Source organism: Pristiophorus japonicus, chromosome X, assembly GCF_044704955.1.
Source record: "Pristiophorus japonicus isolate sPriJap1 chromosome X, sPriJap1.hap1, whole genome shotgun sequence".
NCBI lineage: Eukaryota > Metazoa > Chordata > Chondrichthyes > Pristiophoridae > Pristiophorus > Pristiophorus japonicus.
Window position 1 is genome coordinate 24,377,252 of NC_092010.1, and position 27,218 is coordinate 24,404,469.

At 46.6% G+C, this 27,218-nt stretch overlaps 1 protein-coding gene across 1 annotated transcript in view; it reads right to left on the reverse strand.

Annotated features, from left to right (window-relative positions):
- bloc1s1 (biogenesis of lysosomal organelles complex-1, subunit 1) overlaps positions 1–27,218 on the reverse strand; it is a 121,993-nt gene that overhangs the window by 13,954 nt on the left and 80,821 nt on the right. The window contains exon 3 of the mRNA XM_070869313.1: positions 2,380–2,512. Coding sequence (XP_070725414.1) covers positions 2,380–2,512 — 133 coding nt within the window. The remainder of the gene's footprint in view (positions 1–2,379; positions 2,513–27,218) is intronic.

Sequence of the window (27,218 nt, forward strand, 5' to 3'; positions counted from 1 at the left end):
CTCGAGGGGCCGTATGGCCTACTCCTGTTTCTATTTCTTATGTTCTTATGTACATCTTGTTGAAATGCATCGACAGATGGACTTGTATATACAGGTACAACGTCTCAAATCCAACTGTCCGAAAGCCAGACATTTTTGAGAAAATCCCATTTGATATTCAGTAAAATAAAATCTGGAATTATTGTCCAAAAACCGGCGGGCCAGACTAGTTATCGGCTTCGCCGCTATGTTTTAAATGGCGTGCGATCAGTCCGAGCCTTACTGAATGACCCTCGACCTGTCCCAACCCACGCCTCCATTAGTACTTTGTCTGTCTCGGTAGACTACTGATTTTGTTGATTTTCTTGTCCAAAGTCTGGAAAAATCCGAAAACCAACACGGCCTCGGTCCCGAGGTTGCTGGATTTGAGACGTTGTACCTGTATATTAAAAAAAACCCTTCTTCCTCCCCAACCCACATGCAAGCAAGAGGAGCCTTTTCATTTGAAATACTAGACTGTGCTGTGATAGTGTCATTCCACAAAAAGTCCACCTGAAGTGGGGAAGGGGCAGCATTCTACCCATTACCAGCAGCGTGGGTAGCATCAAGAAAATAGATTTACCTGGCAGATGTTACAACCATCCAATAAAACCATTACTGGGGGGCAAGGAAGTTAAAGAGCAGTGAATCTGCCACTCAGTAGAATATTCTGTTTGCCACAGACAAGGCATTACAAGTTGTATATCTCGACTGATGGAAATTCAACTCCCTGACCTGGGACTTCAGTGGAGATACTCATTAACCTGGGCTAATTAAATGATTATGTTGTTCCAGACTGAATCAGCAATAGTCTCTCTGACAGCTGTTGAAAAGATATAGTAGCTCATTATTTCAAGGTTTAACATTTCCTGAGTGACTATAGTCAAAGCAGGTTTGGCATTATGCCAGAAATCAGATACACTTAATTCCCTGTTCCCACCCAATTAGAAGCCAAATGTGTAAATTAAGCCAACTCCCCCCCCACCCCCCCACCCAATGAAAATGACTAAAAGCATATCTTGCACAACAGGTTCAGCCACGGCACACTGTGTTCACATCGTGTTTACAGGGTCACACATTGATGATATACACCAAAGCTTCCATGCAGTGCACTAGCAATCTTGTGCAATCTTGTACGAGGGTTATTCCGCCATTCACACCCAATCTAGACTAATCTTTTTCTAACTTCTGCTATTACCATCTCAAGTCAGTCCATCATCCATTTTGTCTCTCAAATTTCTCCTGTCTTCCACCCAATTACAGACCTTCCCTTTTGTTCTTTCCTCCCCTCCCTCTTTCAGGGCCCCTTGCACTTCCTTAAGAATCTGTTCATTTCGAACATTCGCCAGTTCTGATGAAGGGTCATCGACCCGAAAACGTTAACTCTGTTTCTCTCTCCACAGATGCTGCCTAACCAACTGAGCTTTCCAGCATTTTCTGTTTTTATTTTAGCAGAGACACTTGGTTGTGGATCAAAGTATTAGCTCAGCTCAGTGAGTAGCACTCTCGCCCAAATCAGCAGGTTGTGGGTTCAAGCACCCCCACCCTCTCCGCCCTCCAGGACTTGAGCACATAATCTAGGCTGACACTCCAGTGCAGTACTACACTGTCGGAGGTGCCATCTTTTGGATAAGGCATTAAACCAAGGTCCCAGCTACTTGCACAGTTGGAGAATAGATCCCACAGCACTACTCAAAGAAAAATAGGGAGTACTCCTGGTGTCCTGGCCAACATTTATTGCTCAGGCAACACCATCAAAACAGATTAACTGGTCATGCATTTCATTGCTGTTTATGGGATCTTGCTGTGTGCAAATTGGCTGCCACTTTTACCTACATAACAACAGTGACAGCATTTCAGAAGAAATTCACTGGCTGTGAAGTGCTTTGGGACATTCCAATAACATGGTAAGGCCTTATATCAATGCAAGTTCTTTCTTTCACAGCCCCCGTTGCTCCATTTGTAGAAGTTTCATTTAAGATTCTGCTCAAAAGGCCCACTCTCTGGATTGAACTCTGATGGGATTAAATCTAAATATTTCCTGTTTGGAAAAAATTAATCGCCCTAGCTATTTTGAATTGAATTTGATTGAAAATCAGCTTATAAAAGGATCGTTGTCCTTTTTTTTGACAGGGGGAGATGGGGGGGGGGGGGGGTGGGGAAGATAAAGAGAAGAGAAGGTGGAGAAAAATTGAGCCGAGGGGGACAGGGCCTTTTTTTGTCCCAAATCATCACGTGTAACTCATGTGACAAAGACGAAGAGCATTAGTTTTAAAAGTATGCTTAAAAACACAATCAAGGTGAAGAACAGGTTTTGGGATATTTCATTGTACATCAGGTCATTCCACTGTTACAATTTACCTTTAGCGCCTGGTTAAAGTTGTCGACCATACCAAGCCACTGCTGTGTCTGTTTGGCAAACTGGGCAGCCTGGATCTGCAGAGTTTTGACTTCATTATCCAGTTTCCGCTGATTCACATAAGCCTGTGCCACTCTGAAAGGGAGACAGCAACATATCAATCAGCTTGTTTGCAGAGGTGTTAAATGGTTGGTTACTTATGCAGCCAAGTAAATGGCAAAATACGCTCTTAATTACAATTGGGATAAAATTGTTCATAAGTGTTTATCTTACTGAACATTCTGAATCTATGGGGGGGAATTTTGAAGGGGGGGGGGGGGCGGTCAGCGGGCACGATCGGTGGCGGGCTGGGACCCCGCTATCAAGCACCTTTCCCAAATGTCAGGTCTATCAGCAGTGAGCAGACCCGACATGCAGTGGTGGGAGAGGCAATTCAGGTCATTATGACCTTGTTAATAGAGGATTAACAACTATTTTCAGCTCACCTTCAGAGTTTACCAGGTCACCCATGGGATCCACACTGTTCGAGGGTCACGTCAGGTAAGCAGGGTGGGAGTTGAATGGCCATTGAATCATCTCATTACTTGACAGCTGCAAATGTGCTATAAAAGCTCCCATCTCACAGCTGTTCACTTTCCAAGCTCAGAAGCTGTTGCTTAATACATTTGGAAGACATGCCGGTTGGGGTTTGGAGCTAACTCTCTATCCAGTGTCACCTCATTGGAACATCTCTCACCATTGACAGATCGCTTCTGTCATCTCAAGTTCACCTGCCATCTTATTACATCAGCATTGGTGCCCTTGAAACTATCTCACGTTGGTCCTCAGGATCCCACCACAATCAGCCCAAACACCAGCATCACCAACAGCACCAACCTTCTCCGCAATCAATTAATGCTGCACAGAACAGTGGGCATCAGCACATTGCTGCCCGGGAAGCCAGGGATGGCCTCACCGTGGCCAGATTTACTTCACTGGACTCTGTACACACTGGCTGCCACATGATACGCCAGGTTGGCACCACCCCACACTAACACCATAAAGCATCCCTGCAATGCCCAAGCCATTCCTTTCACACTCATCAGCATTGTGTCTCACCATTCACTACAACTCAAAAGCCACTTCCAAAGATGCACACAGATCTGTCCAAGAACGCAAAATGTTCAAAATAAAGGTTTCAATGTTTGACACCACATTAACAGAAAACTTTACATGAACATTGCATAAAACACCCAAGTGCCTACTCTTGTGTTTTGTTAGCTGGTATGATTGGACTAGGATGAGGGCGAGTGTGAGGGCTGGCTAGCGAGATGGGGAAGTGATAATGTAGATAGAGAGGGATGGGTGGAGGTGCAAGCTAAGTTGGTGTGAGTAAGGGTATGCAGAGGTAGGGTAGGGAAGGCAGAGTGATGGGGATGTGATGAGTGGCACAGCAGGATGCGGTTGAATGGTTTTGCAGTAACGTTTTGTGATCTACTGAGATCATTGAAAGGTTTGCACCACTGCAGCCTGGTCCTCCTGACGATACCTGCTTGTGCCCTCCTATGCAATGTGTAACCGGGCTGCGTTGGTCTCCTGGGGAGGTCTCTTCTGCCCATTGGAAGGTAAGAGGACCTCCCTGCGTGCTATGACTCCCTCGTGGGAGAGCCTGGGTGCAGCCCTGCCCCTCTGTGCAGTGCTCGTCAGTGTTTGCAGCACCTCAATGCTGTAGAACACTGACAGCACAAATGTCAAAATTAATTTGCGCATGATCCCTTTAAGGAAACCGTCTGATGATGCGACATCAAATGATGTCATCAGACCCTCTTCCTTCAATTGGCCGGCAAACACGCTGGGCGGACTTAACAAGCTCAATCAGGGGATAACCATTTTGGACAGCGGGCTGGAGCCAGCAGCGACGTTGTCTGCCACGGACTCGCTGAGGTTGGTAAAATCCAGCCCGATGATTTTGCTTAAATAAAGTACAGCGTACTTGCACTGCTCTTTTTTAAATGTATGTGCTCATGCAATCATTGCATTCTTAGGCAGCACTTCCCTCCCCTGTGCAATCTACCATCAAGACTGACAAGGGCAGCAATGTTGTGGGAATACCATCCCCTCTATGATCTCCTCCAAGTCACACAGCGGCCTGGCATGGACATAGTTCGCTTTTCCGTCATCATCGTTGGGCCAGCGTCCTGGAATTCCTTACCTAACACAATCACGGGGGCACCATCATAAAAGGACTGCAGCGGTTCAAGGAGAAGGCTCACCGCCACTTTCTCAGGGCAACTAGGGAAGGGCAATAAATGCAACCTTCCCCCAGTGTCACCCACATCCCAGAACAAATAGTAAAAGAAAATCTGCTCCAAATAATGGGACCTCATCCCAAACCAAATTGAATTCTCACTCATGGGTCACTATTCCTTTTCCCCTTGCGTTACAACCAAGTGCACCCAATCAGAACATTCTTTTACATAAGGTACTTTCAGTGGAGCGATCGAGATCTGGCACTGGGTTTAAATATATATTACCATCAGTATTTAACAGCAGAAACCCCAATTGTAAATAAACTCCGCCTGATTTCGGTGTCCCAAGATGGGCAAACTCAACCTCCCTTTACAGAGTCGCCGCCACTGCCAAGATTGGAGCGAACACTGTAAATATAAAAGGGGGGGCACTTCTGCTGCGTGAGAAGCAAAGAACCTCTTCAGGAGGTGGTATGTGCCTGCTCCTCCAGAAGCACGAGTACCTCTGGCAGCAGCTGCAAACAGCTGCCGCTGCTGGCACAAGACATCATCTTGCCTGGCTAAGCTCACAACCCGTCTATACAGGCTGAGCATTGCAGTTTTCACATTGTTGGGCTGTACAGGTATTGAGGTGAAGATCCAACTGCCGAAGCCGTGACTGCTGTTTGTGTGTTGCTGCTGGTGCTGTAGAATCCACCCACCGTGTACGTAACAACAATATGCATTCATATAGCGCCTTTAACATAGTAAAACATCCCAAGGCGCTGAACAGGTGCGTTATCAAACCTAAATTTGACACCGAGCCACATAAGGAGATATGAGGACAGGTGACCAAAAGCTTGGTCAGAGAGGTAGGTTTTAAGAACATAAGAAATAGGAGCAGGAGTAGGCCATACGGCCCCTCGAGCCTGCTCCACCATTTAATACGATCATGGCTGATCTGATCATGGAATCAGCTCCACTTCCCTGCCTGCTCCCCATAAACCCATATCGCTCAAGAAACTGTCTATTTCTGTCTTAAATTTATTCATTGTCCCACTTCCACAGCTCTCTGAGGCAGCAAATTCCACAGATTTTCAACCCTCAGAGAAGAAATTCCTCCTCATCTCAGTTTTCAATGGGCTGCCCCTTATTCTAAGATTTTGCCCCTTACTTCTAGTCTCCCCCATCAGTGGAAACATCCTCTCTGCATCCACCTTGTCAAGCCCTCTCATAATCTTATACGTTTCGATAAGATCACCTCTCATTCTTCTGAACTCCAATGAGTAGAGGCCCAACCGACTCAACCTTTCCTCATAAGTCAACTCCCTCATCTCTGGAATCAACTTAATGAACCTTCTCTGAACTGCCTCCAAAGCAAGTACATCCTTTCTTAATATGGAAACCAAAACTGTATGCAGTATTCCAGGTGTGGCCTCACCAATACTCTGTGTAACTGTAGCAAGACTTCCCTGCTTTTATACTCCATCCCCGTTACAATAAAGGCCAAGATTCCATTGGCCTTCCTGATCACTTGCTGTACCTGCATACTATCCTTTTGTGTTTCATGCACAAGTAACCCCCCAGGTCCCGCTGTACTGCAGCACTTCGCAATCTTTCTCCATTTAAATAATTTGATTTGTTCTGCCAAAGTGCATAACCTCACACTTTCCAACAATATACTCCATCTGCCAATTTTTTTCCCATTCACTTAGCCTGTCTATGTCTTTTGCAGGTTTTTTGTGTCCTCCTCACACATTGCTTTTCCTCCCATCTTTGTATCTTCAGCAATCTTGGCTACGTTACACTCAGTCCCTTCATCCAAGTCGTTAATACAGATTGTAAATAGTTGGGGTCCCAGCACTGATTCCTGATTTTAAGGAGCGTCTTAAAGGAGGAGAGAGGCGCAGAGAGGTTTAGCAGGGAATTCCAGAGCTTGGGGCCGAGGCAACAGACAGCACGGCCACCAATGGTGGAGCGATGAAAATCAGGGATGCTGAAGAGGCCAGAATTGGAGGAGCGCAGAGATCTCAGGAGGGATATAAGGTGTACCTGCTAAGTGAAGTGAATGAAGCGGTTATCTAGTGTGCAGGGGGCATAAGGTGGTGCTGGATTTGGAGAGGGTTGAAAAATCCATTTGAGGATTAAATGGCTAATAACAATTCAAATCAAGCAACAATCCACCTCCACACTAAAATACAAGCAACAAATCAGCACTAACAGCGATGCGCAATAAGAAACAGCTGACAAAACGTCATTCCAATTAACAGGCTTAAACCGCAGTATGTGTACAATTATACTGGTCATACCTTTTGGCCGTGATGTCCCCCATAGTCAAACAGCCTGCCAGCACTCACTGCCAAGGCTCTTGCGTGAGGAACTGTGCCCCAGCATGAGTCAGTCCTGTCAGGAGAGGCAGCGCGAAATTAGGAGGGAAAAGTAGAGTTCTGATTCCAAGCAGATTATTTGTACCAGTATTTAGAATTCTCGTGCTCACACACTCGATGTTATCAATTCCCCAATTGACGTGTGTGTGTGTGTGTGTGTGTGTGTGTGTGTGTGTGTGTGGGAGCATGCATGCGGGCCGACAAATATTCTGCACTTAATTTTCTTGCAAATTCTGTAAATAAGCACTTTGTGGGTCTGCTGCCATGTTTAAGTTACTCTTTTATTTCTTTGGATCCCTCCCTCCCTCGATTTTATCTTCAGAACTTGGATTTCTGCTTTCCAAGGTAAAATATTAAAATGAAAAATACTTCTAATGCGGTGAAAATTTAAGAACCGTGTCACTTATTTTCCAGGGTTACTATCTTAGAAAGCCTGCAGCAGTGGCATCTACCGTGACTCAAATCAGCAGGAGGTTGCACCAAGGGACGTGATTAGTTCAGTGCCAGAGGCAGCCACTTCTCAACAATGTCAGCTTGTGAACTTGACTTCAGTGAACTTAGGCAGCAATGGGGAAGCTGGAAGGCATATGAACTGATGTGACAACGTTCTACATTTTAATTACGACTGTCAGAGGCTCTCCGACCTCCACCAGATTCGATAGTTTATACGTAAGCAAAAAGCTTGGCTTCACTTGCATCATAAATCTCTAAATACTCAACCACATGGCCAGTTTTAAAAATTTGCCAACAACTTTGCTGAATGATAAACAGCCCAAAAATATTTGAGCATCACAGCACATAATTCAGAGAACAACCAATCTGCAATATCCAAAAAGGCTCCAAAGCCCAGGGATAAATGGTATTTGTCCAAGTATTGAGAGGATTTGAGAGGCACAGACAATCATTATGACAGAGTCAACTGGGGAGGTACCAGGCCAACGTTGCACCCATATCTTTTTTAAAAGTGACAAAAAGACACACACAAGAATGACCCATTAGTCATACTTCAATTCCATGTAAAATAGTGGAACTGATCGGGAGAAAGCTTGTGGTCAACAGGGATTCAGAAGGCGATGATCTTGCCTTACCAACTCCGCATGTTGTTTGTGCCGAGATTTTTAAAAGGCATTAAGACTAGGTTCCATACAAAAGCTTATTAGTGAAGTTCAAAGCTGTGCGAATCCAGGGTAAATCTTGCGAGTGAATAAGAAACTGGCTGAAGATATAAAACATCAGTTATTTGTTGGAGGAGGTATGTCAGGGTGGGCGAAGGCACTGAGTGGGGTGCCCAGCTATTGCTTTTGGGACCACGACCGTTTCTACTTCTTATCAATGACTTGGATTCAGAAATTCAATGCAACTTTGCTGATGATACCAAATTAAAAGGGGCAGTGGAATTGGAGGAGGCAGCTACAAAATGAGTCGGACAAAATGTGCAAGTGGGTGGAACAATTGTAGATTCAATTTAATGTGGACAAGTGCGATGTACAGCAGTTAGGATGGAAAAAGGGGCTGCACCAAGGAGCTTCATGAATGGTGCTGAAATAGACAAGGAGGATGAAGTTGAAACAGACCGACAAGTCTTAATAGACTTAACATGCAACATGTCCAATCAGTGCAGAGAAGCAATCAATAAAGCCAATAGAATGCTGAATAAAATTGCCAGAACAGTAGAGTACAAGTCAGAGAATGTTGTGATCAAAAGGCAAAATGCTCGAGTCAGACCGCCCCTCGAGTACAAGTTCAGTTCTGGTCACCAAGGGGGACACGAGGGAGACATTCAGGTGCCGAGGCAATGCAGAGTAGAGCCACAAGGCTGATTTCTAGTGTCAACGGGCCCAAGTTTCGAGCCGCGCCTAGAACGGCGCAGTCCCGACCTGGACGCCCGTTTTTCGCGCCACAAAGCGCCTAAAAAAAACCTCCGTATTCTCCACCTCCCTGCAGGTCCTCTGGCCCTCGGCGCAGCGCAGCAGGAGCTGTAGGGGGCGGAGCCAGGTCCCTGCGCTGAAAACAGTGCCGGGACCTCTGCACATGCGCGCTACAGTGGGCACGCATGTTCAGTAGCTCCAGGTGCCCAAAACTGTATGGGAGGGGCCCGAAGCACGCACCCCTAGCCCTGGACGAATGGCCTCACTGGGGCTGCGTGAATAAGGCTCCTCCCATGGCCAGCTCCTGCTTCCTCCCAACCCGACTCGACTCCCGCTTCCCGCCCCCCGCCCCCGGACCGGACCCGACACCGACCCCCCGGACTGGACCCGACCCGACTCCCGCTCCCCCGCCCCCGCCCCCGCCTCCGGACCAGACCCGACACCGACCCAACTCCCGCTTCCCCCCCGCCCCCACCGGAACGGACCAGACCCGACCCGACCCCCCAGGACCGGACCCGACACCGGCCCGCGCTTCCCCCACCCCGCCTCCGGACCGGACCGGACCTGACACCGACCCGACTCCAGCTCCCCCCCCCCCACCGTCCCGCCGCCCCCAGACCGGACCAGACCCAACACCGACCCGCGCTCCCCCCGGACTGGATCCGACCTGACCTTCCTCCCCCCGACCCGAACCGAACCGACCTCCCTCCCACCACCCCCCCGACCCAACGCCACCTACCTGTAAATCTGGTGCTGGGGACGGGCCCTGCCCGTTCAGACTCCCTCCCCCTTCTCCTTTCCCCCCCCCCCCCCAATCTCTTTCCACCCCCCCCCCCAAAATCTCCTTTCCCCCCCAATCTCCCCCTTCCCTCCCCCTGCTCCCACCCTCTCTCCCTCTACCCCCCTCCTCCCCCTCCCCTCACTGTCAGAAACACAGACACTGACAGACAGAGAATGAGACACACACAGACAGACAGAGAGATAGAGACACTGACAGAGACACACTGGGGGGCCGTCCCAGCACGCTGTTGGAGGGCTCCCGGTGCTGCAGTCGGTAAGTAGAAAATGTTTTATTTATTGATTTAAAAAAAAATTATTTCTTATTAATTTTTTTTGATTGATTTATTGGTTGATTTATTGATGTTTTTATCATTTATTATTGATGATGGCTCTTTATTTGTAAAACTGAAGTGTTTAATGTTTGTAAACTTCCCTTTAAACCCCCCCGCCCCACATTCCCTACGCCTGATTTGTAACCTACGCCTGATTTTCTAAAGTGTAGACAAGGTTTTTTCGAGCGTACAAAAATCTTCACTTACTCCATTCTAAGTTAGTTTGGAGTAAGTTTTCACTGACGAAACTTTGAAAACAGGCGTAAGTGGCCGGACACGCCCCCTTCTGAAAAAAAAATTCTGTTCCAAAGTGAAACTGTTCTAACTGACTAGAACTGGAGCAAACTAAACTACGAGAATTCCGATTTCTAAGATACTCCGTTCTACACCAGTTGCTCCTAAAAATCAGGAGCAAATCATGTGGAAACTTGGGGCCTACAGTCTTAGTTGTGAGGAAAGACTGGAAAATGACTAAACTAAAGTAGGACCAAGTAACGGGTTTGTCTCAAAAGCGCACACACACGGACATTCACGACAGGATTGAGATGGCGATGTGCCCATTGTCCAGCATCAACTGACTCTCACCTTGCCGGCCCACACAAAGAATGCCCTCCCCTGAGGGAGGTATCAGAGGGTAATTGATCCTGCAAAACTACATCCCAGTGTGCGATGGGGAAATGGGCATGTTGGGGGAAGAGGTAAATTCCAGTACTGATTGAGGACAAAATACAAGATGCTCCATACAGAGTTCAGGAAATAGAATATCTTTCTGAACTGCCTTCCGGAACTTTCCATGGTATCTTGCTTTGTACATGTGTAAAGGATATTACAGCATGATAGCAACTCTCCAACATTAAGTTCCATTAATACCGCCAAGTCTTGGAAAGAGAATTGTGGGAAGAAGTGGAATCAATTGTTCCATGACATCTTCAAACAAGAGTCACCATTGCTGATAATGAAATGACCTCTTTGTTGATGGCAGGGAGATGCTTGCTTTGGAAGTCAGTCACAACACTGAGCAATTGTGTTAACGGCACTATAAATTGTTCCTTTTATGAAAGAGCCCAGAATTACTTGGTTGCCAGTTTTGTGTTTTGCAACAGTGGTCAATCACAGACAATACTCGGCTTTGGAGGAGAGCAGCTGTATTTTGATCTCTTCAGTCAGCAGATTATTGCAGTGGCTGACGTGGTTGTGCTGTTTTCTTACTAAGGTCAGTCATTTCAAACAGACAGAAAAACAGTCATTCTTGGGCTCACATTAATACTTTGCAAAAATCCAAAGAGGTAAAAAGGTTCATTCTCAGTAGAAAGGTCAAGGTTAAGTTGGTTGAAACAAGATTGGAGGAAGAACTTGAGGGAAAGCCAAGAGTTCAAGTCACGCAACACTTAGTAAAATCCTCAGCAGAAAGACTGCAAGTTCCGCTCCCAGGACTATAAGAACATAAGAAATAGGAGCAGGAGTAGGTCATTTGGTCCTTCGAGCCCACTTTGCCATTCAATAAGATCATGGCTGATCTGATCATGGACTCAGCTCCACTTCCCCGTCTGCTCCCCATAACCCCTTATCCTCTTATCGCTCAAGAAACTGTCTATTTCTGTCTTGAATGTATTCAATGTCCCAGCTTCCACAGCTCTCTGAGGCAGCGAATTCCACAGATTTACAACCCTCAGAGAAGAAATTCCTGCTCATCTCAGTTTTAAATGGGTGGTCCCTTATTCTAAGATCATGCCCCCTAGTTCTAGTCTCCCCTATCAGTGGAAACATCTTCTCTGCATCCAACTTGTCAAGCTCCCTCAATCTTATACGTTTCGATAAGATCACCTCTCATTCTTCTGAATTCCAATGAGTAGAGACCCAACCTCCTCAACCTTTCCTCATAAGTCAACCCCCTCATATAGTTTCTGAAACAATGCCATCTTTAGTTTTAGTTTCCTCTACGAGTGCCTTTCATGTCATCTCATTTGCTTTGGCTGGTGGCGGGGGGAGCGTGCAGGAGGGAGAAGTGGGAGGAAATAAAAGAGTGAGGGAGGAAAGAAAGAGTGGGTGGGAGAGATTCTGTAAAGGGATAGAAAACCATCAGAAGCAGAGGTTTATGCAGGAATCAATGATACAGGAAAAAGTAGGATGGAGGTCTTACTGAGGGAGTTTAAGGAATTTGGCTTTTGATTGAGATGCAAGACCTTGTAGTTATCAGGATTATCCTGGTGCTATGCACTGGACCAGTTCGGCAGACACAGATTAGATATATCAATGTGTGGCCAGTCAGATGGTGTAGGAAAGAGGATTTTAGATGCCCAAGATATGGGGATACATTCTGAAGCAAGGGGAAGCTGATTAGATGGGATGGCCTTCATCTCAATTGGATTGCTATCAATGTTCTTGCAGAGAGGGTAAATGCAGCAGTGAGGAAGGATTTAAACTTACTGGCCCTGGGAGAAGGGTATAAACAGAACAAACCAAAAAGAAAAGAAGAAATTTAATTGCAAAAAGATCACAAGAGATCTGAAAAGGACAGGATTAAACATAATTGGGTTGAATTTCCTGAGGTTATGCTGATAAACCGGCATAACTGGGCCAGACAGGGGAGCCAAATCGAGTGGTCAGCCATTTTGCTAATTCCTCATCACTGGACGCCACTTCTGGAACTATTGCTCCAGAAGCAACATTGACCACACAATGGGGTCAAGTTTCGGGCAGCGCCGAGAACGGCGCAGTCCCGCGCGCCACGCCTGATTTCCGCGCCGGAAACTTACCTCGGTATTCTCCACTCCCTCAGGAGCGGCGCAGCACAAGCTGTGGGGGGGGGAGCGGAGCCAGGTCCCTGCGCTGAAAACAGTGCTGGGACCTCTGCATGTGCACGCTACAGTGTGCGCGCATGTGCAGTAGCTCCAGGCGCCTGAAACTGTGTGGGAGGGACCTGAAGCACGCCGCCCCTAGCCCTGGCCGAATGGCCTCACTGGGGCGGCGAAGATCGGACTGCACCTCCCTCCTCCAGCTCCTGCTCTGGCTGTGGCTCCAGCTCCGGCTCCCCGCCTGTTCAGCTCACGCTCCCCTCTGGCTCTCTTCCCCCCCAGCTCCCGCTCCGCTGCCTGCCACTCCCCCCCGACAGCTCCCGCTCCTCTCTTTCCCCCCCCCCCCCAACTCTCCTCTCCCCCCCCCCCTCTCCTCTCCCCCTTCCCTCCCTCTCCCCCTTCCCTCCCTCTCCCCCTTCCCTCCCTCTCCCCCTTCCCTCCCTCTCCCCCTTCCCTCCCTCTCCCCCTTCCCTCCCTCTCCCCCTTCCCTCCCTCTCCTCTCCCCCCCCCCCACCCCTCTGTACAAAAATCTACACTTACTCCATTCTAAGTTAGTTTGGAGTAAGTTTTCACTGCCTAAACTTTCAAAACAGGCGTAAGTGGCCAGACACGCCCCCTTTTGGGAAAAAAAATCTGTTCCAAAGTGAAACTGTTCGAACTGACTAGAACTGGAGCAAACTAAATGCCGAAAATTGCAATTTCTCAGATACTCCATTCTAAACCAGTTGCTCCAAAATATTAGGAGCAACTCAGGCCGAAACTTGACCCCAATAAATCCACCCAAATGATAGAAATACACCATGCCAATGTATTGCCAGTCATTTGCACCGTAGCAAAACTGGGCATGAAGAGTGCGCATGCATGTTCCTGGCACCTCGTCTTGTTATGGGGCGGAGTTAAGTTTTACAGGTAAGCTTTTACTAAAGCAATAAATAAATCAATGGCACTAAGTCAGAGGAGAATTTTTTTTAAATTGAAATAAAAAAAATCTTTATTCGTCAATGCTATGGTGTGGTAGGAGCTTCAGCAATTGCCCCTCCCCATCCCACCTGAAGCTTGTGACCCAGAGGCAGCATAGATGGCCCTGGCACCTGCTCAAGTCACAATAATAACCTGAGCCAAGGAAATCAGCCAGGGTTAGGGAGACAGGCATGGGGTGGACGGAAATCCCTCACCACCAAAGACTGACGGCCACCATTTGCAACAATGACTGAATTTTAGGCTGTTGTGAAAATTGGGAACTACATTGTAGTCTCAGAAACATGGTTAACCCAAATAGATTGTACCTGACTAATGTCCTTGACCTTTTTGAGGAAGTGACATCCTAAATGGATGTCAAAAATCATACATCGCCGACCCAAGACTTCCAGAAACAATTTAATAAAGTTCCAGGTGAAAGGCTCCACACAAGCCCGAGGCAATGGATAGCTGACGTAAAACAGGGAGATGGATGAGGAATTGGCCGAAGCAGGAGAAACAGCAACAAGTAGAAGGGCAGCAAGGATCAGGCTGAGGAGATGTACTTAACGTAATGCCTCCGGGATTGGTGCTGAGACCTGCGCGCCAACCCTCCCCACCACTGTTTCTGATCTAGAAAATGACTTGAATTCAGAAACGCAATGCGAGGTGGCCTAATTTGCTGATATCAAAGAGGCAGGGTAAGCAGGAGAGTTCCATTAAGTAGCTAAGCAGTTACAGAAGGACCCAGACAATATTTGCAAGTGGGCAAAATTATGGCAAATGAACTTCAATGCAGATAAATGCAAGGTCTTACATACTGGAAGAAAAATGGCAGACATACTTACCAAATGAATGGTGTTGAACTACATAGTAGTTACAATATGGAAACAGGCCATTCGGCCCATATTGGTGTTCACTCTCCACACGAGGGAAGAACCCTAATCACGGTTACCCAGCCTATTCCCACATCCCAACAATCTAATCTCATCATGAATGCTGAAATCATTTCTGCCTCAGCCACTACCCGTGGAATTGAATTCCACAGCCTCACAACTTTCTGTGTGAAGAAGTCTCTCTTGCTCTCGGTCCTAAATCTCTTGCATTTAATCCTAGTGAACCTGCGATGTACCCTCCTAAAGCCGCAATATCCTTAAAAGAAAAAGATGGATTTATATAGCGCCTTTCACTACCACCAGACATCTCAAAGCGCTTTACAGCCAATGAAGTACTTTGAGTGTAGTCACTGTTGTAATGTGGGAAACGCAGCAGCCAATTTGCGCACAGCAAGCTCTCACAAACAGCAATGTGATAAAAAATGACCAGATAACCTGTTTTTTTTATTATGTTGATTGAGGGATAAATATTGGCCAGGACACCGGGGATAACGCCCCTGCTCTTCTTCGAAATAGCGCCTTGGGATCTTTTATGTCCACTTGAGGGGGAAGACGGGGCCTCGGTTTAACATCTCATCTGAAAGACGGCATCTCCGACAGTGCAGCACTCCCTCAGCACGGCACTGAAGTGTCAGCCTAAATTATTGTGCTCAAGTCCCTGGAGTGGGACTTGAACCCACAACCTTCTGACTCAAAGGCGAGTGTGCTGCCCACTGAGCCACAGCTGACACCTTCCCATGATGTGGAGCAAGGGAAGAGGCCGAGAGAGAGCCAGGAAAAATAGTAAACACAGCCCATGTCACGTCACTGCAGAGCACCAGTTACCAAAGTAAACAGAATGCTGAGCGACCTTGCCAAATCTGTAGTCAAAGGCTGAGGCAGTCATGCTGAAACTGTATGGTGCACTGGTCACGTCGCAACTTCAATATTGCATCCAGTTCTGGTCATTGGGGCACAAAATATCCAATCTCTGGGAACAGAGAACAGCTACAAGGCCCGAGGGTCAGAGGACTATTGGAATTAAGTGTGTGTGTGTGTGTGTGTGTGTGTGTGTGTGTGTGTGTGTGTGTGTGAGAGAGAGAGAGAGAGAGAGAGAGAGAGAGAGAGAGATAACGCACACATGCTATGCAATGAGGTAGCAGCCACTGAAATGAATGGAATGGCATTCCACACTGACACAATGTGGGTAAAAATTACTACCCAGTGAAGCACTAAGCCACACAAACCAGAAGATCACAGGTTTGATCCCCTTGTCTGTACTGAGTTAGCTGATCTCAGGCGGGGTGGCAGTCGGGAGTGCTGGGGGAGGGAGGGGCACAGAAAGGGAAGAGAGAACCAGCTAGGGTTCCCGCCTCCGACTGCTATCCTGCTAGAAAGTGCACTTGTGCGAATGCCAGGTGAGAACAGTGTTGGGCGCAGCTGTGATGACCCCCACGGTTGAACAGCCGACCGACACTCGGGAAGCCTACACATAGAAAGACTCCTTCGGTGGAGGCAGCAGGGTGCTGCCTGCATCCAGGTCATTGTACCCCAGCAACAGTCAGTGCCTTCAAAGGGGAGAAAAGTGGAACAAAAATGAAATGAAAAAACATAGCCCTGACTTTCTCCCCAGTCCAAATTTGTGAAATTATGTACAATATTGTCTGTACTACTTGATGGCGCCTGGGACACTCTGACATACTCTATTCCCATGAACGTTTTAACCAAATTTGCTGTAATGACCAAACCAGATGTTTGTCACACAAGAACCAAGATTGCCAACAACGGTTCACAACAGATAATTCAGCTAATTTGCAACACAAAACAAAAAGGCTGTGTGTTCTGGCAGAATCACGCTTTTTAGGAGCAATGCAAACTGTGAAGAACACAATTAATTTGGATGCCAATTATTCTTTCTTGTTACAGTAATTCAACTGGACTCTTCTAACACTCCATGTCCTTTCAAAATCTGCATGGCTTCAGTCACACATCTGCCAAAGAATCTCTGTGAGATTCGTTTCTGTACCAAGCACCAAGGCCCAGAGTATAGGACACCAGCCAAGTTGAAAGGAGCAGATTACAAGTTTAGAATCTAGGTTTTATGAAGTACAATAAAAGTATCCGACTTTCGGATGAGATGTTAAACCGAGGCCCCGTTTGTCCTCTAAGGTGGACACAAAATATCCCATGACACTATTCGAAGAAGAGCAGGAGAGTTTTCCCCGAGGTCCTGGCTAATATTTATCCCCAAATCAATATCACAAAAACAGATGATCCTATCGATACATTGCTGTTTGTGGGAGCTTGCAGTGCACTGCCGCGTTTCCCACATTACAACAGTGACTACACTTCAAACAGTACTACTGGCTGTAAAGCGCTTTGAGACGTCCGGTGGTTGTGAAAGGCGCTGTATAAGTGCAAGTTCTTTTTTCTTTAGAAGTCTCAAAAATATATAGAATAGTTACTAATTCATTGCTGTGTGTTTTGAAATCATCCGATGATGGATTCTTTTTCCCATTTCTTTATACTGGGTGTCAGCATTGAGCACACTCAGTTCAGGTACAGCAGAGCCAAACGCACAGTAAATGCTCCCTCTACCAACTGCCCAAACCATGTTCCAGCTGACCAACCTCAGACAGGACACTTCCGACTACATCCTGATATCCCAGTGACCATCCTCAAGGTCTGAGGAAGATTGCTAATTTAGTGTCAATCGGCATGCAGTTTTCTGCTGTGGGCTGGGGACAGGGCTAAGACTCGCCAACCTCATTTCACGCAGCAGCAAAAGGATACTATTATTTCCAAGACTCTAATGGAAACCCAGATCCCAGAGCTATGTGTTAAAAAGCCCTGTGCCATTCAATCCTTCTCATATTTACAGAGTTAGTATATCATTGAACACAGGAAAAATGTGCAGGTTACAATAATGTAAACCTTTATTGCCAATGACCAGATGGCTCACACCCATACTCAACATATACACATACTTGAAGGTCTTTAAAAACCTGAACAACGGTGGGATTTATGCATCAGGTCCCGTGTATCAATTATTTGTCTGCTGCTGCTGATGAGAAAGGGAAACAGAATACTGGCAACTTTAAATACCTTCAGGTCTATCATTATCATTTGCTACGCTTTCAGCTATGCCACATCACTGTCAGTGCGCTCAGCATGCCCACTACCTGACAAAGAAAAATCTCAAACATAGCATCAACTATGCATCATCAAGGAACAATTAGCTTGCAGCAGGCTTCGGGTAATTCAATCTTTGGTCCCTCCTGCTGTTCAGGTGACTCCTTGAGCACCACTCTTGCAGTTTCTTAAACCATCAAGACTACTTGATGGAATTAATGGTTCAAATCTTGCTGCAAATTATCTGATTTACTTACAAAAAGTCGAAGAAAAATAGGGCATTATAACGAATACAGCAGGACATATTTTGAGACACTGTCTCGACGAACAAATTCACCGCAGTGATTACTCTGCAGGTCACTTGCGTTTATTAGCTCTGTCACATGCTTAGATGAGAGTAGGATATTTCACATTTGTGTGTTGATCGTTGGGGAGGGAGAGAGAAAGAGGAAGGAAAGAGAAGGGAAGTGAAATTTAGTTCAACTCAGCTGCCATCAGTTGATAATGAAGCAGGATTGACTGAAAAAGAAAGTGGGCACAGGTTCCTGCAAAGGTTTGCAGAATAAGTCAACCGAGGTTATGTCGACTAGAAGGTGCAAGGGCAGCAATAAGAGCACTACAGTTGAGTTGAGCACCCCTAGGCTAGGAAGAAACAACCAGGGTACCCTGCACACGACTGCTATCCCATGACCATCAACAACAACCTGTATTTATATAGCACCTTTACCGTAATGAAACCTCCAAAGCTGCTTCACAGCAGTATTGTGACACCGAGCCACAAAAGGAGAAATTAGTGCAGGTGACCAAAAGCTTGGTCAAAGAGGTAGGTTTTAAGGAGCATCTTGAAGGAGGAAAGAGAGGTAGGGAGGTGAAGAGGTTTAGGGAGGGAGTTCCAGAGCTTGGGGTCCAAGCAACAGAAGGCACGGCCACCGATGGTTGAGCGATTACAATCAGGGATGCTCAAGAGGGCAGAATTAGAGAAGCGCAGACATCTCGGGGGTTTGTGGGGCTGGAGGAGATTACAGAGATAGGGAGGGGCGAGGCCATGGAGGGATTTGAAAACAACTATGAGAATTTTGAAATCGAGGTGGTGCTTAACCGGGAGTCAATGTAAGTCAGCGAGCACAGGGGTGGTGGGTGAGCAGGACTTGGTGCGAGTTAGGACATGGGCAGCCGAGTTTTAGATCACCTGTAGTTTACATAGGGTAGATTGTGGGAGGCCAGCCAGGAGTGTGTTGGAATAGTCAAGTCTAGAAGTAACAATGGCATTGATGATGGCTTCAGCAGCGGATGAGCTGAGGCAAGGGCTGAGACAGGCGGTCTTAGTTATGCTGCAGATCTGCAGTCGAAAGCTCATTTCAGGGTCAAATATGACACCAAGGTTGGGAACAGTGTGGTTCAGCCTCAGGCAGAAGCTGGGGAGAGGGATTGAGTCAGTGTCTAGGGAACGGAGTTTGTGGTGGGGACCGAAAACAATGGCTTCGGTCTTCCCAATATTCAATTGGAGAAAAGTTCTGCTCATCCAGAACTGCATGTCGGACAAGCAGTCTGACAATTTAGAAACCGAGGAGGGGTCGAGAGAAGTGGTGGTGGGGTAGAGCTGGGTGTCGTCAGCGCACATGTGGAAACTAACGCTGTGTTTCCGGATGGTGATGTTATGGGGCAATGCGTGTGAATGTCACTGGAGGTCAGTATCAGGCTCTTTGATACCCTTTCAGGATTGAATGGGGCTATGGGTACTCGGGGGGGGCAGACTTTCCTCAGTGCGGACTTTGGGCAGCCACCCGACAGTCCGGGCACAAGGCCCGATCCATTTTGATGGCTGCGCCTCAATGGTATCTGGCTGGCGGCCTACAGGTAGAAAACGAGTGCCCTGGGGCAGCCCGCTAACTCTGGGTCACCGCAATATTGGGCAACACGGCCAGCATCCCGGTCGGAAGAAGGTAGACTGTGGGGCAAGAGGAACCCGGTGAGACAACAGCCCTGGCTGGGTTTTGTGGAGCACTCCTGATCCTCCCAGCCCCACAAAAATGCAGTAAAAAAAAAAAACTTAGCTGTGGGCTCCTCGTCGGTTGGACCGCCAACTGGCACAGGGCAGAGCCTGCGGTGCCCACACTCCACCCAGTACTGCTCTATGAACATTATAAGACCCTGATTTGCATATTAAAAGGGCCGAGCGCCCAACTTAGGCAGACACTCTGGCCGCCCAGGGGTAGGATTGTAGAGGCCACAGCGATGGTGCCAATGGGGTGGTACGTCATACCCCACCATTTTCGGGACATCACTGCCCCGTTACATCCAGCCTGGCCATGTAAATAAAATGCTGGAGGGCTTTCGAGCCCATGGAAGTGTTAATACCTTTGTGAAAGGAAGGGGAGAGAAAGCAGAACAAAAATTGGAGACGAAAAGCAAGTTTTCACAGAGTAGACTGCTGTACAGGGACAGGGTGATAGTAAGCAGCTCTCATGGAAGAAAAAATTATATTAAAGAAAAATCACAGAGAATAGAAAGCACTTTAAAAAAAAAAAGAGATAAAAGGCCGAGATTGGAATTCTTTTCCTGCAGATGTTTGCTATTTTTCCACATGGGATTCCTTTTGTTGTACCATTCACACAATTCAAGCCATAAGGTCAGCGACAATGGTGAGTAACCCTGTTTTTCAGCAATTTAACCCATAGCAACTGACGGAATGGAGAGAGAACATTAAACCTTTAAAGGCACTTTTGTATACATGGTGGTTATAATAAACAACATTATAATCCCAGTTCTTGCAGGGTAACTCAAAATTAACTCTCACAAACATAGTTCCTTTTGACAGGTGGGAGCTTTGTTGTTGAAAGGGGAAACATCCAACAACAACTTGTATTTAATATAGCACCTTTAACGTAGTAAAACGACCCAAGGCGCTTTCACAGGAGCGAAGTCAGACAAAATTTGACACAGAGCCACGTAGAGATGAGAGAATTAGGACAGGTGACCAAAAGCTTGGTCAAAGAGGTAGGTGTACCTTCAAGGAGGAGAGTGAGAGGTCGAGAGGCGGAGAGGTTTAGTGAGGAAATCCCAGAGCTTCGAGCCCAGGCAGCCGAAGGCACGGCCGCCAATATTGGCGCGAAGGAGAATATGGGCTGCACAAGAGGCTAGAATTGGAGGAGCGCAGAGATCTTGGAGAGTTGTGGGGCTGGAGGAGGTTAGAGGGGGAGGGGCGAGACCATGGAGGGATTTGAACACAAGGATGAGAACTCTAAAATCAAGGCCTTGCCGGGCTGGGGGCCAATGTAGGTCAGCAAGCACAGGGGTGATGGGTGAGCAGGATTAGGTGCGAGTTAGGATATGGACAGCAGAGTTTTGGATGAGCTCAAGTCGAGAGAGTAGTCGGTGAGAGCACCACCTTCACTCCTTTCAGTTTTTGCCCGAGGCTTTGAGACTTCCCCATATCCATCCCAGCTTTCCTCTCGCAATCCGAGTCCTTCCTCCAACTCTCATCATCCCTGACTTTCCCCTAATCCCACCACCCGCTTGCCCTCTGTTTCCTGGTCACCCCGCACTGCTGTCACTCCCAAAGCTTTTCCCAGCCACGGCAACTGCCACCCCCTCATCCCTCGGCAGTCGACTGATCTTCACCAGCTTCCCAGCGCTGAGCCAGGAAAACAACAGTTTAGCTTTGAAAGCATTCAAGTGTGATCACAATGCTGGGACATACATTGCAAGTGCAAATGAGCGCTTTGAAAACTAAATTGGCATTCTCTCAGCTCAGCGCTGGCAAACCAGGGAATAGACTGGAAATGGCAAGGAAGCCAGTAACACCAAGATTAGGCAGATAGCGCCAGTAAAGAGGCGGTTACAAGAAAGAGCGAGCCTGAAATTGGTGGCTTTACCGCCCAGTGCCGCCGCCGAGTTTTTTTTCAGCGCTCTCCCCTCGGTGCCAGTTTCCACTAGGCCTCCCGCCGGCGGGAGGGGAGGGCCGCTGGGAACTGCCCGTTGACGGCCGCTAGTGCGCAAGTGTCCTCCCGCCCGCCGAGCCGGCAGATTCCTCCGGGCGGGAGTCGGCGGCAGCAGGGGGAAGGACCACTGCGTGGAGGCAGGTCTAACCCCGATGGTAAGTATGAAGACCTGCAAAAAAAGTTAGTGAAGTTCTTTTATTTATTTGTTTTTCAGTGATTTAATGTGGGGATGGGGTCCCCTGAAGGTCTTCCATTGTTTTTTTTTTATTTTAATTTTTAGCTGTTCCCCCCCACTCCCTGGGCCCGACTCAATCCTCTGCGACACCTTGACGAGGATTGCATTTGCCACTGAGATTGGGAGCTCCTGCCTGCTGCCGCCCAGATTCACGGCGTAAGTCGTTTTTTTGCCACCAGGCGGTACTGGCAGATCTTTTAGAGGAATCTCCCTGGCAAAGTATCACCCGGTCTCTCGGCAGTTCTACATAAGAACATAAGAATTAGGAACAGGAGTAGGCCATCTAGCCCCTCGAGCCTGCTCCGCCATTCAACAAGATCATGGCTGATCTGGCCATGGACTCAGCTCCACTTACCCGCCAATGGGCGGCACTTGGCTTTGACCAAGTTCGGGCCCAAAGAATTTGAGTATATAGCCCCTTTCATGTCCTAGGATGTCCCAAAACGATTCCCAGCCAATGAAGTACTTCTGCAGTGTGGTCAGGGTGGCATGTAGGCAAACACAGTAACCAAATTGCTCACAGCAAGGTCCCACAAACAGTAATGTGAGAAATGACCAGATAATCTGTTTTAGTGATGTTACTTGAGCGATAAATGTTGGCCAAACACACGGGGAAACTTCCTTGCTCTTCTAGTGCCATGGGATCATTTACATCCATCCGAGGGGGTGTTGCAGATCCCAGCCCAGCGATTGCTGGAATCGGCCGCAGGATTCCCAAGTGGCGGGAGGTTGGTAAATAGGAGGCCGCAGGCTCGATCCCAATCCTTCACAGGGAGGCCAAGCACCTGTAGTTCTATGTTATTTGTGTCAGCCGTGGCTCAGTGGGCAGCACTCTCGCCTCGGAGTCAGAAGGTTGTGGGTTCAAGTCCCACTCCAGAGACTTGAGCACATAAATCTAGGTTGACACTCCAGTGCAGTGCAGCGCTGTGCTGTTGGAGGTGACGTTAAACCGAGACCCCGTCTGCTCTCTCAGGTGGACGTAAAAGGTCCCACGGACACTATTTCAAAGAAGAGCAGGGGAGTTATTCCCGGTGTCCTGGCCGATATTTATCCCTCAATCAACATAACAAAAACAGTTTATCTGGTCATTATCATATTGCTTTTTGTGGGAGCTTGCTGTACGCAAATTGGCTGCTGTGTTTCCCACATTACAACAGTGACTGCACTTCAAAAGTACTTCATTGGCTGTAAAGCGCTTTGAGAAGTCCGGGGGTCGTGAAAGGCGCTATATAAATGCAAGTCTTTCTTTTTATTTTAATAAGCCGGCTCAAGGGTGGAAGATGGCGAGTGGCATATGGTGGCAAATAAAAGTAAATGATATATAAAGATAGTTTGCGGGATGAGGAAAAGAAAAGGAAAAAAAGAAATAAGTAAAACTCATCTGACAGCTGGAGGTAGGGAAAAAAAAAGTGAAGACAAAAAAATGCAATGAGCTGCAGTGCCACCTCGAGGAATGCACCCGGGAGTCTGGAGGAGCTCCGAATGATGGTGGGAGAACTGAATGGCAAGCTAGACAAAGCTTACAGTCTAAATGTAATACCCAGGTGTGACAAAATCGTCACACAAGAAGTGAAAACAGGAAGTACATGCTCGACACAAGACTTAATAATATACAGATCCTAAAAATTAATTTGTGTAGTTTTTAAATGATGGGTTTATTAATTCTTTGTGGTTGGGTTTCATTGTAGCTCGATTAGTCTATGCAAGAAAGAAAGACTTGGATTTATATAGCGCCTTTCATGACCACTGAACGTCTCAAAATGCTTTACAGCCAATGAAGTACTTTCGGAGTGTAGTCACTGTTGTAATGTAAAGTAATTTAGTGTGGTACGGGTTTAGAATACTTGTACTTGGAACACTCCCTTCAAGTGACTAACTACTTTCTTGAAGGCACTGGTTGAGCTGAGCACCTGCCATCTTGACATATCTCGATCAAGTGGCACTGAGGTATGAGCTAACCCAGCATAGAGCTGGGGAACCTGGGACCTTCCGGTATGTACGGCACAGTAACTCACTTCCTTAACAACCGAGTCATCAAGGAAGCCTTTGAAGTGAATACTTCCAGCAATTAAAATGTGATGTAACGTCATATCCATGAAAGAGGTTTCAACAAAAATATCCTGTATGGTTTAAGCAAAAGTATCGAACTCAAGTTAAAATGCACCATAATGCATAAATCTATACATTTTCAACCACCCCAGACCATTCAAAGGCTTGGATTGTTGAGTGCCAAGTGGGGGGAAAAAAACATTCCTCAGCGTTGCCTTCTATCTTGAGGAGTACAGCTTCCCTCAAAACTCACTCGATTTCCTGCATTAGACACATAGCAGTCCAAGGTTTAATTCTGGGGCGAGGAGGGAAAAAGAATAGATTGGGATGGCAGTGAACAACTTTTTACAATCATTATTACATACATAATCTTTCTTTGGAAATTGCTGTTTGGACATTGTTTTGACCAGCCGGCACAGACACGATGGGCCGAAATGGCCTCCTTCCGAGCTGTAAATTTCTACGTTTCTATAATCTGCAAGTGTTAGAGGCTGCGGAGTGAAACATAGAACCCATGAGCATAATGGTGAAAGGGCGAGATTGATTTTGTTCCCAACTTGCAGCAAAATCATAAAAATGATCAATGAGATCTGTATAACGATGCTTATGATTTACATGCAGACATTGAAGATCTTGAGGAATATAGGAAGAAAAATAAAGATGAACACTCGAACAGTGATAATACTATGATGGGGTTGGATTTCAGACACATTGCAAGGGCAACAAAAGTGGACTACTGTTGCACCTGACCTCAAAACACTCATTGGAAGCAGGGATGAAAGCTCAATTGAGAAAGTAGCGTTTTTTTTTTGAGAAGCTTCTCAAAAGCAATCATGGTGGTAAGAACACACTAGACCAGCAAAGGTTACAAAGTATTAGAGTATTTACAGCACAGAAACAGGCCAATCGGCCCAACAGGTCCGTGCCGGTGTTTATGCTCCACACGAGCCTCCTCCCACCCCTCTTCATCTCACCCCATCAACATATCCTTCTATTCCTTTCTCCCTCATGTGTTTATCCAGCTGCCCCTTAAATGCATCGATACTATTCGCCTCAACCACTCCCTGTGGGAGCGAGTTCCACATTCTCACCACTCTCTGGGTAAAGAAGTTCCTTTTGAATTCCTCATTGGATTTATTAATGACTATCTGATATTTATGGCCCCTAGCTCTGGTTTTGCCTGCAAGTGGAAACATCTTATCTAAGTCTACCCTATCGAACCCTTTCAAAATCTTAAAAACTTCCATCAGGTCACCCCCTCAGCCTTCTCTTTTCTAGAGAAAAAAAGACTATTCAATATTTCCTGATATGTATAACCTCTCAGCTCTTGTATCATTCTAGTAAATCTTTTTTGCACCACCTCCAGTGCCTCTGTATCCTTTTTATAATATGGAGCCCAGAATTGTTCACAGTACTCCAAGTGTGGCCGAACCAAGGTTCTAAACTGTAGATGTCACTATAACTTTAAAATGTACAAGTATTAGAAAGCTTGGCCCTCTTGCGCTCTTTCTTTGAAAACGCCTTTTAGCCCACTGCAAGAGCGAGAAGCTGATTTACTGCTCAGAGCAATTTTGACGAGGCTGTCGCTATCACTCATTGCTCGTCATTATGGACACAAGACATAATCAAATTTAAATTGGACATTGGTTTTATTAAGGACAATTCCAGATTATAGTTAGGAAAGGTAAAGTAATAAAACAAATCCTTTACTGATTTGATTTTTAGTACTTTTTCCTTTTTAAATTGAGGAGTTGCAGTTTACTCATCAATTAGCATGATTGTTATGCAAATGAGATACTTGCTTGGGGATTCCCATCGCCAAGCATTCACCAATGCTGCTCTACAATTTGTCACCAAGATGGTCACGAGAACTTTGAAAATCTCCTGCTTCTCATGTCTTCCCCAACCACCTTCCCGTGCTAAAGCATCTGGCTTTTGCTTGGCACATTCCCCGTGGCAACAGAAGTGCGATCAGCAACTCATTACAACAACTTGCATTTGTATAGCGCCTTGGACGTAGGGACCTTCCCAAGCTGCTTCACAGAAGAGTAATTATACAAAAATTGACACGCGGAGAATTGCATTCTTTCAACGTGCTATCCCTCACCTGTGTGGTTTTTAATAAAGGAATATACTTTAGGAGAGGACCTTGAATGGCGTTCTTCATTGAGTATGTTTGGAATATATACTCTTGTATCTCAGTTTAAAAAAAAGACGACAAAAGGATTGGCCTCCAGATCAGGATTGCCAAATTTAACATTTACCCTCTATGCCCAGTATCCCTCCCCCATGGTCTCACAGAATAAAAAAATAACTTCCCAAAGGATCAAATATCAGATGTGAATGACTCAACTACTGAAATATTCTAGATATTAGGAGGAGGAGTTTAAGACAATATTTTGTTATTTATAAACTGAGGAAAAAAAAATACTGAGGCTGCTGAATTTAAAAGATTCCAAATATATGTTCTCATTGACTCTGCACTCTATTGTTTGCCTTCTCTATCATCCCTGTCAAGACTGCTCGCCATTCTGAGCAGCACTGACCTTGCAATGATAGCAAGAAATCCTCAAAACAATGAAAAAATCAGAGTGTCTGAGAAAAGAAATTCAAGACATTCACACACTCTAATCACAATGTTGTGTAGATAAAGATGGGTCACCTCCACAAACTGTTGCACCTGCTTTATTTCTCTCATCCCACTTTATCTCAAACTAGAGCGTACTTTGTGGGCAACTTTCAACAGGTTTCCTCATTTTATAGTCACAACTACTTCCTTGCTCACTTTAGCAGCCGGAGGAATATGTATACAGGCAACTCTCGATTATCTGGGTCCCTCGGGGATTGGGCTATTCCGGGTAAACGATTTTTCCGTTAGGGCGAGTCTACATTTTGAATAAAAACAATCGTTAGGGAGAGTTTACATTTCTAAGTTAAAACTTTAATGAACCAATACAATCAGCTACAAACAGTAACAAAAGATGGACATTACCAGCACGCATGTACAGGTTCTGTGCCTGGAACCCGGTGCCAGCTCTGCCCACGTTCCCAACGTCAGCAGCGGCCGCGAGAGACAGCGGCTGCAGCAGTGCACACACACACACACACACACACGCATACACGCCAGCAAAGCAAGGGCAGAGTTGGGTGATTCTTACTGTGAGAGAGAGAATGTGCGAGTGTGAGAGAGAGTGTGTGTGAGAGAGAATGTGCGAGTGTGAGAGAGAGAGAATGTGCGAGTGTGAGAGAGAGAGAATGTGCGAGTGTGAGAGAGAGAGAATGT